The sequence below is a fragment of the Lutra lutra genome, chromosome 11, assembly GCF_902655055.1.
Source record: "Lutra lutra chromosome 11, mLutLut1.2, whole genome shotgun sequence".
Lineage (NCBI taxonomy): Eukaryota > Metazoa > Chordata > Mammalia > Carnivora > Mustelidae > Lutra > Lutra lutra.
In genome coordinates, this window is record NC_062288.1 from 89026513 (window position 1) to 89043739 (window position 17227).

The 17227-nt window shown below is 40.9% G+C and overlaps 1 protein-coding gene across 2 annotated transcripts in view; it reads right to left on the reverse strand.

Moving 5' to 3' along the window:
* The window catches only part of CHCHD3 (coiled-coil-helix-coiled-coil-helix domain containing 3), a 278747-nt gene extending 274818 nt beyond the window's left edge, over positions 1-3929 (reverse strand). The window contains exon 1 of one of the 2 annotated variants that reach the window (XM_047694914.1): positions 3675-3929. In XM_047694914.1, coding sequence (XP_047550870.1) covers positions 3675-3755 — 81 coding nt within the window. In that variant the 5' untranslated portion in view covers positions 3756-3929. The remainder of the gene's footprint in view (positions 1-3674) is intronic. The other variant, XM_047694913.1, reaches the window with a different exon arrangement.
* Positions 3930-17227: the final 13298 nt, after the last annotated feature.

The window sequence follows — 17227 nt, forward strand, 5'->3', positions numbered from 1 at the left end:
ATGTTTCAGATAAACCAGCAAAAGACTGAGTGGTAAGCATACCTTCCAAACAGGCACAGCAGGTGCTCAGAAAAATCCTATTAAGCACATGTAATGTGAGTAATGAAAATGCCTGGTCTTTCTATCCCTAGAAATTATTTTAGACTTGAAGAGGAAGGCAAGGCAAGAGGGTGGTCTTTCATCCAAACCATGAGTCGTTTCAAATTTGAAGTTGGAACCAGGCGTAAGAATATGGGTGATTTTATGCAAGTGGAGGGAAAGCTATCAGCTGCTAAGGATAAAGGAAATAAACAAAACACTATAAATACCATGAAAATAACACCTGGTGGGTAAGAAGAAACTCTAAACTTAACATTGTAAGTAGGTCCTTTAATTGCTAGCCCTTGAGGACATTTTCAGCAAGAAAAATCTGGGAAAACATCATCTATTAATAAACACAGCCTAGTTACTGAAAGCCTTATGTTGCTTACTAAATATTATTATTCCTATATTAAGATAAATGAAGATGAAATTACTATCCTTATCAGTGGAACACAGAACTGGTTTTCCAGTGGTGACTGAGTCCGTGAATTGTTGCTCATTTCTTCTGAGTGATGACATCAATATCAGACAACTGGGGAAATCTGGAATGTTTTCTTCAGCTAAGTTGAACGAACCTATCTGCAGTTCAATACCGAAGTTTGGGCGTCATCAGCACCATGTCTTAATCTGAGCCAGAAACAGTGGCTCACTTATGATACCAAGATCGTTGCTTATCCCTCCCATGCCTCAAAGGGAAACAAGAGGACTGTTTTGAGCTAAGAAAAATACAAAGATCAGCTGAAAAAATATACAAAATGCCTGAAGAAAAACCACACAGGCGATCAGCTGCAGAACACAGGACTCCTATTTCATAGCCCACATCTTTAGATATGCCTATGGGAGCACAATATGCTCTTATTTTTATTATTTTAAGTTCAATGTAAGTTTATAAATCCATTCCTCTGAACAACTCTAATAATAGCTACTACTCATATAAGTACTAAACCCTGTCAGAACACTAAATGCTTGCACACATTATGTCAAATTCCTCAAAAGTAGTGCTTGATATACATGTAACACAAGCAGGCTACAGTATCTAGACTTACTGAACAAAGAAACACAATGAAGAGTGACTTGTCTAGGGCCACAGAGCCTAGTGGAAGCCAGAGCTAGGACTAAACCAGGTGGCCAGGTTCCAAAGCAAGTGCTCTGGCCACTAGACTAACTATATAGCATCTCCAGAGAATCTTCAAACGTTGGATGTGAAGGAACCTTATCGCAACAGCAGCTTTTTATTAAAAATCTACAACGAGGGGCGCCTGGGTGGCTCAGTGGATCAAAGCATCTGCCTTCAGCTCAGGTCATGATCCCAGGGTCCTGGGATCGAGCCCCGCATCGGGCTCTCTGCTCTGCGGGGAGCCTGCTCCCCCACTCCACCCGCCTCTCTGCCTGCTTGTGATCTCTCTCTCTCTGTGTCAAATAAATTTTAAAAAATCTTAAAAAAAAATCTACAACATGTTACATGCTTTAGCTACCTTACCTCATCTTCTTACCAAATATAAAGAAGTGATTTGTCCAAAGCTGCAGACAGTAAACGTTTAATCTGAGACTTAAACGGAGGTCTGTTTAACTCCAAGCTAATGCTCTTTTGTCCAGGACCTCGAAGAACTTGCTGGGTCCAGGATGACCCCCTCAGTACTCAATAATTCAAGAGTGTGTCATCTTTAGAGGAAACTGCAATTGGCTGAGTATGGCTACAAGAAATGCAGAGTGTTGCCAGACTCACAGAATTGCAGAACTGGAAAAGATCAGAGATCTTAGCAATCACAGCACTCAAGCCCCATCATTTTGCAGATGAGAAAACTGAACCACAGTGATGCAAATCAACCTTGAAAAAGAAGGATTTGAAGCAAGTGGGAGAACACTGCAAGGGCATTCCAGGTGAAGGGTGTATCCTGAAGAAAAGTAAAGCGCAGAGGTCAAAAGAAGCATGGTGTGTGCCTGAATTATAATAATAAAAATAAAATGTACTCTGTGAGAAAAGACAAAAATAAAGAATACTTCTGTCAAGTTGAGTGGCCAAAAGACACAGCTTCTTTTACCCAAAAGGTTTAGAAAAAGTTTTTTAAACAGTGTCTCCATTTTGGTCTAAAATCTACCCAATTGTCATACTTATCCTATTTATTACCTAATACTTGATATGAATGTCTGTGCTGTGATCAAATTTTCTTTTAATTTTGTTTGCTTTCATCACTGTGTTTGTTTTAGGGCAAAGAACATGGATTTATACACTGTTCTGGCCAGTGTCTTCTCATCCAAAATTCCTTTTGGTCTCCCTTACTTTTCTCTTTCACCTTCAGGTACGGAACAGTCAAACCCTAAGGCAAGATTAAACAAATCTCTGCATGCAACTCAAAGAGTTTATAGTAGTTTTTATTTTACTCCAGAGAGTACAAACTAAACCACGACAATGTAATGCAGCCTCACTCTATTACAAAATGTGGTGCTAACATTAATTAATATGATATAAAGAAATGGTGGTCACACACCAAAAACTGAGTTCCACAGTCTGAGTTTCTATTAAGGAAACTTTAATAAATTCTTCTCAAGGTAACAGGTTCAGAGTAAAAGTTTTTAAACATTTTAAGTATTTAAGAAGTTTTATTTCCTGATAACAGACACTAAAAATTATTTACACATTTCATTTACTTATGGTGGTTGTCTAATAACAGAGGAGGAAAAATTTAAAAAGGTTATAAAACTTTCAGAAGTGAAACTGCTTTATTTCCTAGGTTCAAGCATACTTTCAAAAATGAGCGGCTCCAAATTCAGGTGCAGCGAAGAACGTGTTAATGAAGTTAGTGCTGGTGTACTAAAAACCCTAGGGAAAAATCAAGTTTTCAGTTTATGTGTCAAGCCCATGCGGGGGACGTTAAAACTTTCTGTGCAAGGTCTAGCTAAGAACTGACTGTACAACTCACCGGCGGTCTGAAATATACAGGCCTATCTCAGGCGCTCTCAGGCTGGCGGACACTTGTCATCAAGCCACTGGGCCTAGTCCAAAACTCAGGCGGGCAGGCCACAGACAAGGGAAAGTGGAGGTATCAAGTGAAAGCAAAGAAGCTAGAAGTCACCCTAAGCAGAAGTCTATGGGGTGTGTGAGTGTGTGGCAATGGGTGGTATCAGAGGGAAAGCACTAAATGGACGAGAGCAGATGAAGGTTTTCTCAAAACGCCAATTCACCTTGAGAGGTAACGAGGCCAGTGCAAAATGAGGGTGGGGGGCTCCTGAAACCAGGAGGAGTAAGGCAATCCTCATTTCACAGAAGGTGAGGCTGGGGCTTCCCATAAAGTCCCACAACGAGGGAGCAATGCAGTCCAACCTAGACTGCGAGCCCTGGAGAGCCTAATTCGACGTGGAATTCCCCCACCCGCCCCAGCACAGTGCTCAGCACTTGGCACACCACAAGGAAATATCTCTGAATGAATGTCCCAAGTCTTGAAACTTCAAGCTTCTTTGCAGAGAACTCGGCTTCGGGCCGGACAACACTGGGGGCCGGGACAGGGGAAACCAGGCTGAGCGGGTCCGGGGAAGGTCGGAGGTTTGGGGTCCGAGTCCGGGTGCTGGCCCTCTGCCCGCCCACTGTCACTCACCCGGATGCCCTTCACCACGGTGATGTTCTCATTCTCGTCTGCCTCGAAGGTGACCCGGCGGGTGCTGGAGGTCCCGCCCATGGCTCCTACTTCTGCCCCCACAGAGACCTACTCCGGACGCACGAGCACTTCAGGCCCCACGCGCACACACGCGCGTGGACACGCCCGAACCCTTTCCTCGCACGGCGGGAGCAAGGCCACGACCCCAAGAAGCAAGGAGAAGGCGCCGGTCCTCCGCTCCCGCCTCCTCCGGTCACGCTCCACAACAAAAATGCCTCCGGTTGGTCGGAGATACGAACGACCCGCCTCTACTCGGTAGGGACGCTCGGATTGGTTGGCCTGGACCCGGATGCTATGGCAACAGGTGCTGTTTGACAAAGTTTCCGCAGCCCCTAGAAGTATTGGGAATTGTAGTCTTCTTCAGGCGGTGGTGGCTGGGACATTCTCGCCTCAGATCCAGAGGGCAAGGGGAGCATGGCATTCTGGGAGATGTGGTCTTTCCTATCCGGAAGGTTTCTAACCCAGTGACTTTCAGAGAAGTTCGTTTCTCTAACAAAACATACTTTGAAAATATTGTTGTAGAAACTTAGGTTGGTGATTTAAAATATACAGGGTCTCTTCTAAAGCAACTCCTAGTTTAATGAGGGAGATGCACTCTCTTAATGAAGCCATACCTAGATTTCTGACAATAAAAAGCAGAGACAAAATTTAACATTTATTTTAGTCTTAGCCTTAAAAAAATAAGAACAAGATAAAAGAGCTGGCTTATGGCCTTACCTCATGAGGACTACGTACTATGTAGTTTTGTTTTTACTTTTACAGTGTTTTCACTTTTACTGATTCTACTTTGTAGAGTAAAATTTTAAATACTATGGTTTTCAAATCTGCATTCATGAAAACAGAGACAAGAAGTTATTTGCACCAAGCATGCAAATCATTCATTTTCTTGTGTCTCCTTCCACGTCAGTTACACAAGCTAGTTAAGCTATTACACAATGAGGCAAAGAAAATTAAGTGATTGATAGAAATGGAATAAATTAATGGAGGAATTAAAACTATACCAAAGTTGAGATAATCTATTTTAGAAAGTTTCTAGTTCAGAATTTCACCTCTACAAGTCCAGTATATTTTTAAGTAATCTACACACACATTTAAAATTATTACTGGGGTCCATAGTGCCTTAGCCACACATCTGATTCTTGATCTCAGCTCAGGGCTTGATCTCAGGGTCCTGAGTTTGAGCCTGGCCTTGGGCTCTACACCCAGTGTGGAGCCTACTTTAAAAAAATATATATATTTTATGGGGCGCCTGCGTGGCTCAGTGGGTTAAGCCTCTGCCTTCCAGTCAGGTCATGATCTCAGGGTCCTGGGATCGAGTCCCACATCGGGCTCTAAGCTTGGCAGGGAACCTGCTTCCTCTTCTCTCTTTCTGCTTACTTGTGATCTCTCTCTGTCAAATAAATAAATAAAATCTTTTTAAAAATAAATAATTAAAAAATAAAAATTATATTATATATAAATATATGATACATATTTATATATACTTATTTATTTATATTTTTATATATTATATATATTTATATATATAATATAGGTATATATATATATATATATATATATATATATATATATACCTGTGACATGTAAGTTTAGTCATGTAACTTTAGTCTTACAGAGGCCGATTTGGAAGTTAGGCTAACGATAATACTCTCCTTGAATCCCTTTCAACATTAAAAGCAACCAGCCACAACACAGCATGGCATCCTCTTAATACACAGGCATTCACAAACTGCAATAACACTTTTTTAAAGTATTATTTATTTAATCTCTACATCCAACATGGAGTTTGCTCACAATCCCTAGATCAAGGATTGCATGCTCCTCCAACTGAGCCAGCCAGGCACCCCTTAAATTGTGATAACATTTTTGAGTTTCAATTATGTGCTGATTTATTAATGTAGGAATCTTTAGGGCCCAGACTGTGTCTTTCATCTCTGTGTCCCTGGGGTTCAGTAGCAGAGTACTAAGTTTATTGGATGTCATCATTTTGTTAGTTTCAATATGTATGTTTCTAAATTGTATTATACTACTTTGCAGTTTTGAGACTGCATGTTACTTTGTACTTATTCTCAAATTGTGTAATATGTTTAAACCTTCCTCTTTTACAGGGAGCTAAAGTTCCCAGGGATTGTCTTTCTTTTCTTTGGCACACTCCCTCCATATATACACCCTCCTCACTCATTACTCCAATATATAGTACATATTGGAGGTTATACATAAAACAGATGCTCAATAAATTCTTATCAAAATAACTAATTATAAGAAATCTAGGAGAGAATAAAGATATGAAAGAACCACTAGTTATCTTGAATATATTTATGTCCTTAAACTATTAAATGAGTTCTTTCAACAAAATAAAGGTGATGAGGTCTAAGTGTGAGAAGTAGTGCATTGCTATCACTTTTTATGTTACAGAAACATGTAAGCAGACTTATTAGGCAATATAAAAATGCTTCAGAATTCATAATCCATTCCAAACAACATTACCAAAAAAAAAAAAAAAACGAAAAAAAATTTTTGAACTGAAAAAAAAGATACATCCTATGCCTACTATAACAATATTGGCCTATTTGTATCACTCTCAAGGCCAAGCAAGCCCACAGTCCCTTCTAAAGAACATTTCTTGAGCCACGCAGAACCTGTGGTCTCCCTGGCTCTCTGGCCACAGCTTACGTGATCATCTAACTCAAGGCAGCATTCAATTAGCCAGAGACCTATGAACTAGAACACAAAGATTTACCCAACCAAAAACAATAGCAAACACTTGAGCCACTCAGATTCTATACGTCTTTTACCTTTTCTCTATCTCTCTATTGCAGTCTCAAATTTAAACTTGAACATTCAGAGCATAAGAAAAGCAAACAAAGAGAGAAGCTCTGATACTGAGTCAGAACCATGAGGCATCATAAACTAAAGAGAGGTGGGAGCAGAAACCCTAAGAATAAGAAGCATCCAGATTGGAAAAGAAGTAAAACGATCTCTATTCACAGATGGATTGATCTTATAAATACACAAATCCCAAGAAATCCACTAAAAAACTATTAGAACTATTTTTTAAAATTCAGCAAGGGTGCAGGATACAAGATCAACTTACAAAAATCAACTGTATTTCTATACACTAGCAATTAACAAGAATGAAATTAAGAAAACAGTTGCATTTATAACAGCAACAACATCAACTCAAGTCCCATGAACTGTTGGATAAACAAAATGTAGTATATCCAGGCAATGGAATATTATTCAGCAATAAAAAGGAATGAAGTACTGACATATGCCACAATATGGATGAACCTCAAGAACGTTCCATCAAGTGAAAGAACTCAGTCATAGAAGACCACTTTGTTATGACTCCATTTGAATGAAATGTCCAGAATAGGGAAATTCATAGAAAAAAAAAAAAAAAAGCAAATTAGGCTTGCCAAGGATTAGGAGGAGGTAGGAAGTAACTTCTAGTTGGAACAAGGTTTCTTTTTGTGGGGGGCAGCAAGGAGGATGGTGATAAAAATGTTCTAAAATTGGATTATGATGATGTTTGCAGAACTCTTTACATAGACTCTCATTGAATTGTATACTCCGAATGGGTGGACTTATAATGCAAGCTGCGTGCATACCAATGAAGAATTTATAGCTGTCAAAATTAAAAACACAAGAAACAACAGCTGTTGACATGGAAGAGGAGAAAAGGGATCCCTCTTGCCCTGCTGGTAGGAATGCAAACTGGTGCAGCTGCTCTGGAGAACAGTAGGAGGTTCTTCATGAAGTTAAAAATAGAACTACCTAATGATCCAACAATTGCACTGCCACATATTTACCCAAAGCATTAAAAAAAAAAAAAATACAGATTTGAAGGTTTACTTGCACCCAATGTGTATTGCAGCATTATCAACAAGAGGCAAACTATGGAAAGAGTCCAAATGTCCATCAACTGATGAATGGGTAAAGAAGATGTGCTAGAAATACACAATGGAGTATTACTCAGCCATCAAAAAGAATGAAATCTTGCCATTTGCAACAGCATGGAGTTGAACGTATAGCATGAGGGGGAAAGACCCACAACTCCAGAAGCTTCCAGAGTTCCCTAGACTTCAGGAAGGCTTTCATACTGCAGTTTTTTACAAGGACTGAAGCTTTCAAGGCTCCTACTCTTCCTAAAGCCCAAGTGTTCCATGTTTTTTAGGTTCTGGGATACAGCCAGCCTTACCAAAGAATCTTTGTAATCACACAACTCCTACCTAGATATCTACAACCATAATACAACATATTTTCTTCAGTCTTCACACAGGAGACCAGCAACAGTATACACCGATACAAAGCAGAGAACTGAACAATACTTTGATTCTTCATAACTCTTAGCTTGGCCATCAAGCAATATTACCTTCCCACTTCTTTATCCTGAGCAGCCTCTTTTACATTCCCACCAGGTCAAACCTTTGGAATGAATGCTGCAAAGAAATAAATCAAATAAATGCTTTTGCTGTCAAAATTCCAGTCATCCCAAATTCCCCCTATCCCTTGAGGTGGGGGGGCGGGGAGGCAGGGGATACACTAGACTTCCAAATCATTCAAACAAAAATTCCAGAAGTCCCAAGTTAGGAAGCAGGTTTGCACTACATACTCTGATTTTTCAGTTCCAACTCTAAATAAAAAGTCACAGAAGCAAAATCCTGGTGAATCCTCTTCTACCGCTTTCCTTCACACATTATTTGACTGTCCTTGCTCTACTACTTGGGAGTGTAGGAAGAAGTGCGTGAGAAGGAGGGTAAGAAGAGAAAGAACACGATCTGGCATGATGCGGTATCAGGAAGGAGAGAGACCTGTTCTTGTTCCCCAACCAGAAACATGAATGACTCTGTTGATCATCATAGCTTTTCCCCCCGCATTTCTGAGTAGCATTTCAGCTGCAGAGGTGAGTCCTCAGATTCTAGGACCTGTGCTGAAAGAGAAAATAGATATAATGATCATGTTTTCTGAGGTAAAAATTGGAGTGCACACTCTATTATTTGTGTACTTATAAAGACAATTAAATCAGTCCTTGAAATCAAGATCATCCTAGAAAATCTAGGACATAGAGTTGCCATAGTTATAGCAAACCAATTAAAATCACCGAAAAGTGTTTCTTACATGGTGCAGACAATATAAAAACATTCTGAGAATGTGGACTAAGACTTACACGGCAAGCCGGAGCAGGATGTCAGCCTAAGGTTTCCCAGCCAATTATTGTATGTAGAATCCCATAAAAACAATGAAGCCCTAAAACAGTAATTGTGTGTCTGTGTGTGTGTGGCGGGGTGCATGTACAAGTGTGCTTATGAGACATATTTTGAATAGAAGAATTTTGGGCAGCATACTTGAAGAGATTAGAAACACAAAATAGCATGAGACAAGTCAGCAATAATTACAAGGCATTCACAAGTTCTGTATAAGAGTATCTCTCTGCGTCTTGGGAAATATCCAGAGTAACGGCACAAATTCCACGGTGTCCCTTTAGCATCCCGTCACTGTTCAAGTGAGACTGATCCTTGCACTGCCCATGCATCCAGTAAAATCTCGAGGCAGCCTGCTCCCATGTCTCAGGAACCCCTCCGTCTATCTTTGCCTTCCACTTAGTAGCTGCCTTTGCTACTAACTTCTCATTCAAAATACATTTCATAAGCTGTTCTCCATTGTCATCACAGGATGGGCTCTGGCGACCATTCTCCTTAACAGACACCACTTAATACCACATAACTAAAATAAATTTTACACGTGGGTTACAACTTGGCGATGCACCAAGATTTCCCGTTACCTCTGGCGTAAAGATTATCATAGAGTAAAGCCTCAGCAAATGTATAGCAGGTTTCTTAAAACGCCATTCTCTTCCATTTCCTACACATCCTTCTGATTTTTTTTTCATTTTTATGTATTTTTCCCTGACACCTCATTTCTTTTCTCCTCATCTTATATTCATCAGAATAGAGTGGCTGAAATACAGAGTGTTGGTATCAGGGGAGAGAGGGAGGTACGCCAGAGTCTAAGGGAGTCTCTGCCCAGAGGGTGAGAGGTTCACCTGGCCCAGCTCTTATCCCCTCCATCCTCAAGCCCCGCAGGAGTCTCAGGGGCCTTGGACTTCCTCTGCATCTGATAGTGGAGTGATCATCCCTGACAAACAGAGCCCAGGTCAGACGAGGCTCATTTCTCCTCTGATCCTCAAACAGGCACAAACATTCCAGCTGTCATCTCTCCTCAAGAGCTCCTCTGGCCTTGACGAATTTTCAAACCATTTTTATTTGAGAGCACAGGGACATTCTCCTAACCCTTACACAATATCTACCTGTCACGGATCTTGAGAGATTTCTGAAATACAGGCTGTTAGTCTCTTTACTTCCAAATAACAAATGCTTGAAATGCATCAAGGTTAAAGGAGTACTTCTTCAGCGTTGGACAGGCAGAGAAATGCCTGTTTATTGATGCTAATTGTGTAGAAATGTCCCGAAGAATACATTCCACACAACTGGTCCTCACCTAAGTGTGTTGCCCTGTTTGGTTCCACTTTTGCCCCAGCTCAGAGAAGCCCCAAGGGTATTTTGTGAGCATCTCAATTCCCCTGAAATTCTGTTTTATCTGTATGTTCTAAACCCCCATGAATCCCAGCACTCACCCTGGAACAGGAATCTGGGCACTATAACTCTCATCAGGAATCACGGACTGCCAAGTGGTGGCCGTGGTAACCGTTTGACCTTCTCTTTATTTCGCAGATGAGGAAACTGACAACCAGAAAGACTGTGAGTTGCCCAAAACCACACAGCCTCATTTCATCAGAGCCTAGGGAACTCCCAGATCTCCAGCAATTTATTTTTTCATTTTTCATTTTTATTTTTTTAAAGATTTTATTCATTTATTTGAGAGAGAGCAGAGGGAGGTGCAGCTGAGCAAGGAGCCTGACAGAGGGCTCGATCCCAGGCCCCTGGGATCATGACCCGAGCCACCCAGGTGCCCTTGAACTCCAGCAGTTTAATCTAGTACTTTACCACCACCTCGTGCTGCTCTATCATGAGAATCTGCCCTCATGAGCCCGATATGCCAGGGTTTGGAAGCCAAATCTGAGATGCTGCAGTGGCCAGTGGACCCATGGCAAACACATCATCAAGCAGAAGTGGGGAAGGACGGTGCGCAGCTGTGAGGGGGCAAAAGTGTTCAGCACAGAGGTGGCTCAGGACTGGCATGAACCAGTACACCTTCCCCATGGGAGTATTGGAGGCTTCATCAATTCAGTTGCTAATCATTCCCTAGCTAATGACCCAGCAATTTCACTCCTGTGACTATATGCAACGGAAATGAATGCTTACCAAAAGACACCTACAGGAATATTCCCTGCAGCTCTTTGTTCACAAGAGCTCCAAATGTCTGTCAACATTTGGAAACTGTGGTATGTTTACACAATGGAATGCTATACTACTGCAAAAAAAAAAAAATTAACTATCGCTGCATTCAACAAAACATCATAAACAGGATAAGCCCGACACAGAAGAATACATATGCATGAGGCCATTTACATGGTGTTCGAGAATAGGCAAAACTAATCTGCGGTGGTAGATATCAGAGGAGCGGTTAGCTTTTTGAGTGGGGTTGAGTGGGAGGGGGCCCAATGGAGTCTTTTGGTATGCTGGGAATGTTTTATAGTGTGCAGAGTGGGTGCCTAGATTTTTAAAAATTCACTGAGACAGAGGCTTATAATTTTTGCACTCTCTAAGACATAAGTAAATTTTAGAAAGTCAGTTGAAAGAGAGAAAGATGTGTTTGATAGAATCCGTCTTAGGGGTTGAGTGAATCCTTTATGGGAAAGCAGGGATCCAGAATACTTCATAATTAACAGGAACATTCTGAATCTACTATAGTCTTCATCAGCAAAACTGAGAAAATCAGAAGATGGAGAAAAGAGGAAGCAGTGGGGCAGATACATCCCAGGCTACCCCAAACTGAGGAATGGAAAGCAGTGAGGTTTAAGGGCGAGATCCCACTGACTCATGAGGGCTCCCCTGCCTCTGTATTTCCTGATACCACCTCAGTAGCTTGGATTTGACTGGGGTAGGAATAATTTCACCTCGATGGAAGGCAAACACTACAAATCAGAGCTCTTTTATTTTTTTCCTCACACTGGTTGTTAAACATCAAGTTATTGAAATGCACTTAAGGTGCAATCCACAGGGGTTGGTGTACTGCCCCCAGGATTGTAGGGCCAGATATCGGAGAGTAAATACATTTAAATAAAATCTGTCTGCACTCTGTCTCTTGGTTACTAATCAGGCAGGATCAGATCCTGGCCAATCTTTCCCTCTGTCTACCTGTGGTTTGCCATCTCACTAAATTTTCCCCCAGGTCTAAGTAGTCCATTCCACGTGCTCTTATTTCAGTCCAGAAATACTCTTCAGGTCATGAACACCCTGAAAACATCAATTCAGACATCACCTGCATAATAAAATCATCCCCAGATCAAAGGGGATCTAAAATCAAAGAATTGCTGGGATGGATATTTATCGGGTCTTCCCTGGCGTTTGCTTTTCTTCCCTCCTGCCATTAATAATCTAATTTTCTATTCATGAACTCCCTCTTTTCCTTCCTCAACCATCAGTTTGGGATGAGACTGTCCCCACCCCCAGCTCCAGTGAGGAGTGGGAATAATGTTCCTCAGTGACCTACACACCTGTCAGCAGATCCCCTGGTGATTTTAGGAGGGGAAAAAACTCCTTCTTCGGAGGAAGCTGCTGGAATAGATTCCCACTACATGGGAAGGAGGCTGTAGCCTGGAGTGTGTCCCTTGTTGACCCCAAAAGAATGCTGCCCAAAAATGGAGTTAATCCAGAAAGAACAGAGCCAAGAAGAACTGGAGAGAGAGAAATTGAACCCTGGTCCCATCTCCCGGCTCTGAATCAAGCCTTACCTTTAGTCAAAAGTCTTCCTAGACTCTGAGTCTTGTCTTCTGTAAGTTGCCACAAAAAACACACCAACTGATAAACTGCTTCAAGTTCTGTGTATCAAAATTACATTAATTTCCTCCATCTTTTAGAGTGGCACAGAGTAGGTGGTCCTTTTGGTTACTAGAGTAGGAGGTAGGGACTGGATCAGGGACTAGGGGGATCTCTTGGGGCCCTGAACAGGGACGGAAACTGTGAGAATAGGTTGGAGTCTGAAGAACCACTTGAATGTACTGTCTTTGATTCCTGCTGACTAGCAGGAGGGAAGATTCATTTGCTCCCAAGACTAGGTTGTGAGGAAGGAGTTTCTCAAGAAGGAATGGATACACCATCTAGAGTCGACTCTAAGGACTGAAGCTTGCCCTTCTCAGATGCTTCTACCTTTCCCCTCTATTATCCACTAATTTATTTAAATAAAGGAATTTTTTACCCTATCACCCCATTTTAATGTATTTAAATATATTTAAAGCACCAAGCACAAACAGCATCCACTGAGAACTCAATAAATGGTGATTTTATGTTATTCTGGTAGGGTTAGTTTTATTCTGCCTGATTTAAAATATCTTATTAATTATAATTCCAGGCCCTTAATATTGTATTTTGTTTGTATATGTTTTAGATATTTAAATTACTTAGGTTGATTCTATTTTAAATTCTTAATCTAGAAAAATTCTTATTTTTAACCTGTTATCTTATTTTCCATAACCTTCCTTGAGTTTCTTTCACTTATGAAAAATAACATGTGTTTATTGTAGCAAAGTAGGTAAACAATGAATTGAGAATTAAATCACCCATAACTACCCATTATCTATAAATAACTGGTGCTAATAGAGTAAGAATATATGCACATATTTTTTTCCTCCAAAACTAACAGGGTCATATAGTATACACTGGTCTTAGCCTGTTGCAGTTTTTCTTAATATATTGAGATTCTCTTTTCCATGTCATTAAATATTCTTTTTATAACAATGTTTTTAATGATTGTATAGTATCCTTTTATAATAAGTCTTTGTCAAATTTCCTACTATCAGGCCAAAGGGACCCCTCCCACTAATTTTAAAGATTTATTTATTTTAGAGGAAGAGAAGGAGGAAGGGGGAGGAGCAGAGCGAGAGAATCCCAAGCAGATTCTCCGCTGAGCACAGAACCCAACATGAGATCATGACCTGAGCCAAAAACCAAGAATCGGACACTCAACAGACTGAGCCACCCAAGTGCCCCCTTCATCCCCTGCTAATTTAAAAAATGCTATTAACAATGCTTCGATGAAGATTCTTTTGGCCAACTCATTGTACATATTTGTGATTACCTCTCTAGGATCAAACCCGGGCATTGAAATCACTGGACAAAAGAATATGGATATTGAAACAAATAACTGTATGATTTCGCTTATATGAGGGTCCCAGGGGAGTCAAAACCACAGAGACAGGAAGTAGAACTGGGGAAGGGGGTGCTGCAGGGAGGGGGAAATGGTGAGTTATTATTTAATGGGTATAGAGCTTAGTTTTCCAGGATGAGAATAGTTCTGGAGATGGACAGTGGAGGTGGTTGTGCAATGATATGAATGTATTTTTAATTACAACCACTGAACTGTACATTTAAAAATGATTAAGATGGTAAAGTTTCCATGTATTTTACCAGAATAAAAAAATTGAAAGAAAAAAAAATGGGTATTTTCAAAGTTCTTGTGTGTCTTGCCAACCTCTATATCTGAAACAATTCACAATCCCACCTGGTCTTGAAGTAGATGTCATGAAGAGGTTGTTTTCTGTACCCTTGACTACAGTGAATAGCATTATTTTCTTAAGACATAACTAACTTGATAAACAAAAAGTCAATAACTTATAGCTTTAATTTACATTTATCTTATTACTAGTGAGGTTGAACATTTTTACATCTGCATATTGTCATTTGGATTTCTTCAAATGTGAATTTGTGTCCTTAGTCCATTTTCCTATTGGTACACCCATCATTTCTAAAATATTATTTTAATTAATTATCATTTTTAACTTAATACTATTTATCTCTGCTTGTTAATTATCAACCTTTAAAAAGCATAATTAACTATAATTTTGCCTTATAGAGTTAATCATGATTTTGTTTTGTACTATTAATTATGATTTTTTTACTTTAAATTGTTTTATATCTATTTTTAATTGTCCATCTCTCAAATGCGTTCCCAATTTTTTATAATTGCTATAATCTCATTTGAGTCTTTCTCAATTCTTTCTTCAAACCGTTTCTTGCCTTACAAAATCCTGCTTTTTATCCCCTCCTCATTTCTTTTGAGAATCATTTTCTCTGCTTTTAATTATCTTTTGAATAATTACAAAACTAATAGGAAGAGAAGCAGGGACAGCGGTGGCTCTGGGTGGGAAGAGTTCCTGATGATCAAGGCCCTTTGGAAGTTTTCTTTCCCCGACTGCCCTGGGATTCCTGACACATGACAGCCCCTAGATTTGGGGCAGGCTGTTGTCAACCACATTCCACAAGGAAGGCAAGGAAGGTAGGCAGGAGATCTCACCCAAGGAAGGCACCTCCACAAACTGCCTTTCTCCTGAGCGTGGTGAGAAACCAGGGGGCACCCGTCTGTATCACAGTACCCCTCTCCTCCCTTGTACCTGAAGGTGGGGATTGTGTCCTACTCAACTTTCTATTCAGCCCATCTAAAGTCCCTAGTCTTTGAGGTACGTCTGTTAATGTGAATCAAGCATAGTCTTGTTTATAAAGTGCCTGCATCATAATGAGTGGCATCCTAATTCTTAAAGTCCTAACCCCAATTTTGTGGTCAATAAAGCAATATCTAGAGTGAGACCTAGACCTAACTTTTTTTTTTTTTAAGATTTTATTTATTTATTTGAGAGAGAGAGCACAAGCAGGTGAAGGGGCAGAAGGAGGGAGAGAAACAGACTCCAAGCTGAGTCCGGCACAGGGCTCCATCCCAGGACCCTGGGATCATGACCTGAGCAAAGGCAGATGCTTAACCAACTGAGCCACCCTGGCAGCCCTAGACCTAATCTTTAATTTCCCTAATTTTTTATTTTCTCATCTCTAGAGAGGAATAACACCTACCTAATCTAACTTGTATGTGTAAATAAAAATAGCCTTATAGGTTGTTATGAAGATTTCAGGAGAATTTTTTAATTATTTGAATTTAAAAGTGGTTTGGAAACATTTAAGAGAATAAAGGGTGGCTAAGGTAGCCTCACTTTGACCCCATAAAATACACGTGTGGCTCGTCCACTTGGCTGTTGCCTTTTCCTTTTTCTCTACCTCCATTCCAGGCAGGTGAGGCTACCATGGAGGCAGAGGCTCAGAGGATGGCGCCAGGGGTGGCTGCAGAAGATGAGGGTATCAGGGTGTCAGGGATGGGAGTGACAAGGGAGATAGGGAAAGTCAGCACATGTTTCTGTGGACAAAGAACTGGCTCTACTTCGTTGTCGTTCAGTGGATGTCCGTTGCATCCGTCAGGGTTCTCCCAGGAAACAGAAATAGTAGGAGATTTGATAGACAGATAGAAGATGATGACAGATAGATAGATAGACAGACAGACAAATAAATAGATAGACATTGATAGATGATTGATAGATGATTCATAGGTATAGATATTTCCAGGAATTGGCTTATGTAGGGGTCAGCAAACCTGAAATCTGTACGGCGACCAGCAAGCTGGAAACCCTGGGGCAGAGGCTGATGCTGTGGTCTTGAGCAGAATTGTAACTTCCTCAGGGAAACCTCGGTTTTATGATTAAGACCTTGCAACAGATTGGTTGAAATGATCACCCACATCATCGAGGTTAATATCCTTTGTTTAGTCAACTGATTTTAGATGTTAGCCACATCTATGGAAATACCCCAAAGCAATATCTCAATTAACCTGTGATTGAATAACTGGCTAACTTAGAAGCTAACCTCATTGACACAGAAAACTGACCCTCACACCCGTGTCGATTAGATCTACTTTGCATTTCTGGCAACGGACCGTTTCTCTGGGTGAGACCCTGACCCGGGCAGGACTCATTCACACAGTGCAATGGGACTGATTTCTGGTAATGAGTATCAAGTCTCACACACACATGCTAGGACCAGTGACAGTCTGCGGACTAAGCAGGTGCTGGGCAATGCATTTCTTGCTGATTAAAATTATGGGGTGTGGGGAGAAAAAGAAACCAACCAGGCAGGTGGGCATCCTGGTTCTGCCTTTGGAGAATGCCCAGGGAAGGGCCTTAACTCCGGGGTGGGCAAGCAGGATGTGTACTTCCCAGGATGGAGCTCTGGCCCAGAGGAACGACAGCATCTCAAAAGAGAATGAATGCCTTGATGCCAGAGACACACACCCTTACCCACAGTAGATTACTGACAGCATGCATCTGCAAAGTCCAAAGGCGCTATTCACTTGTAAACAAAAACAGCCCTCAAGAAAAAATTGGGGGCCAGGAGCCACTGAGAAGCAAGCGAAGGAAAATAAGCGAAAGGCTTCTTGAGCAGCCTAGTTATGTGAGGCTGAGCTCTCCTGCACGGAGCATTAGCTGTTTGAAGCCC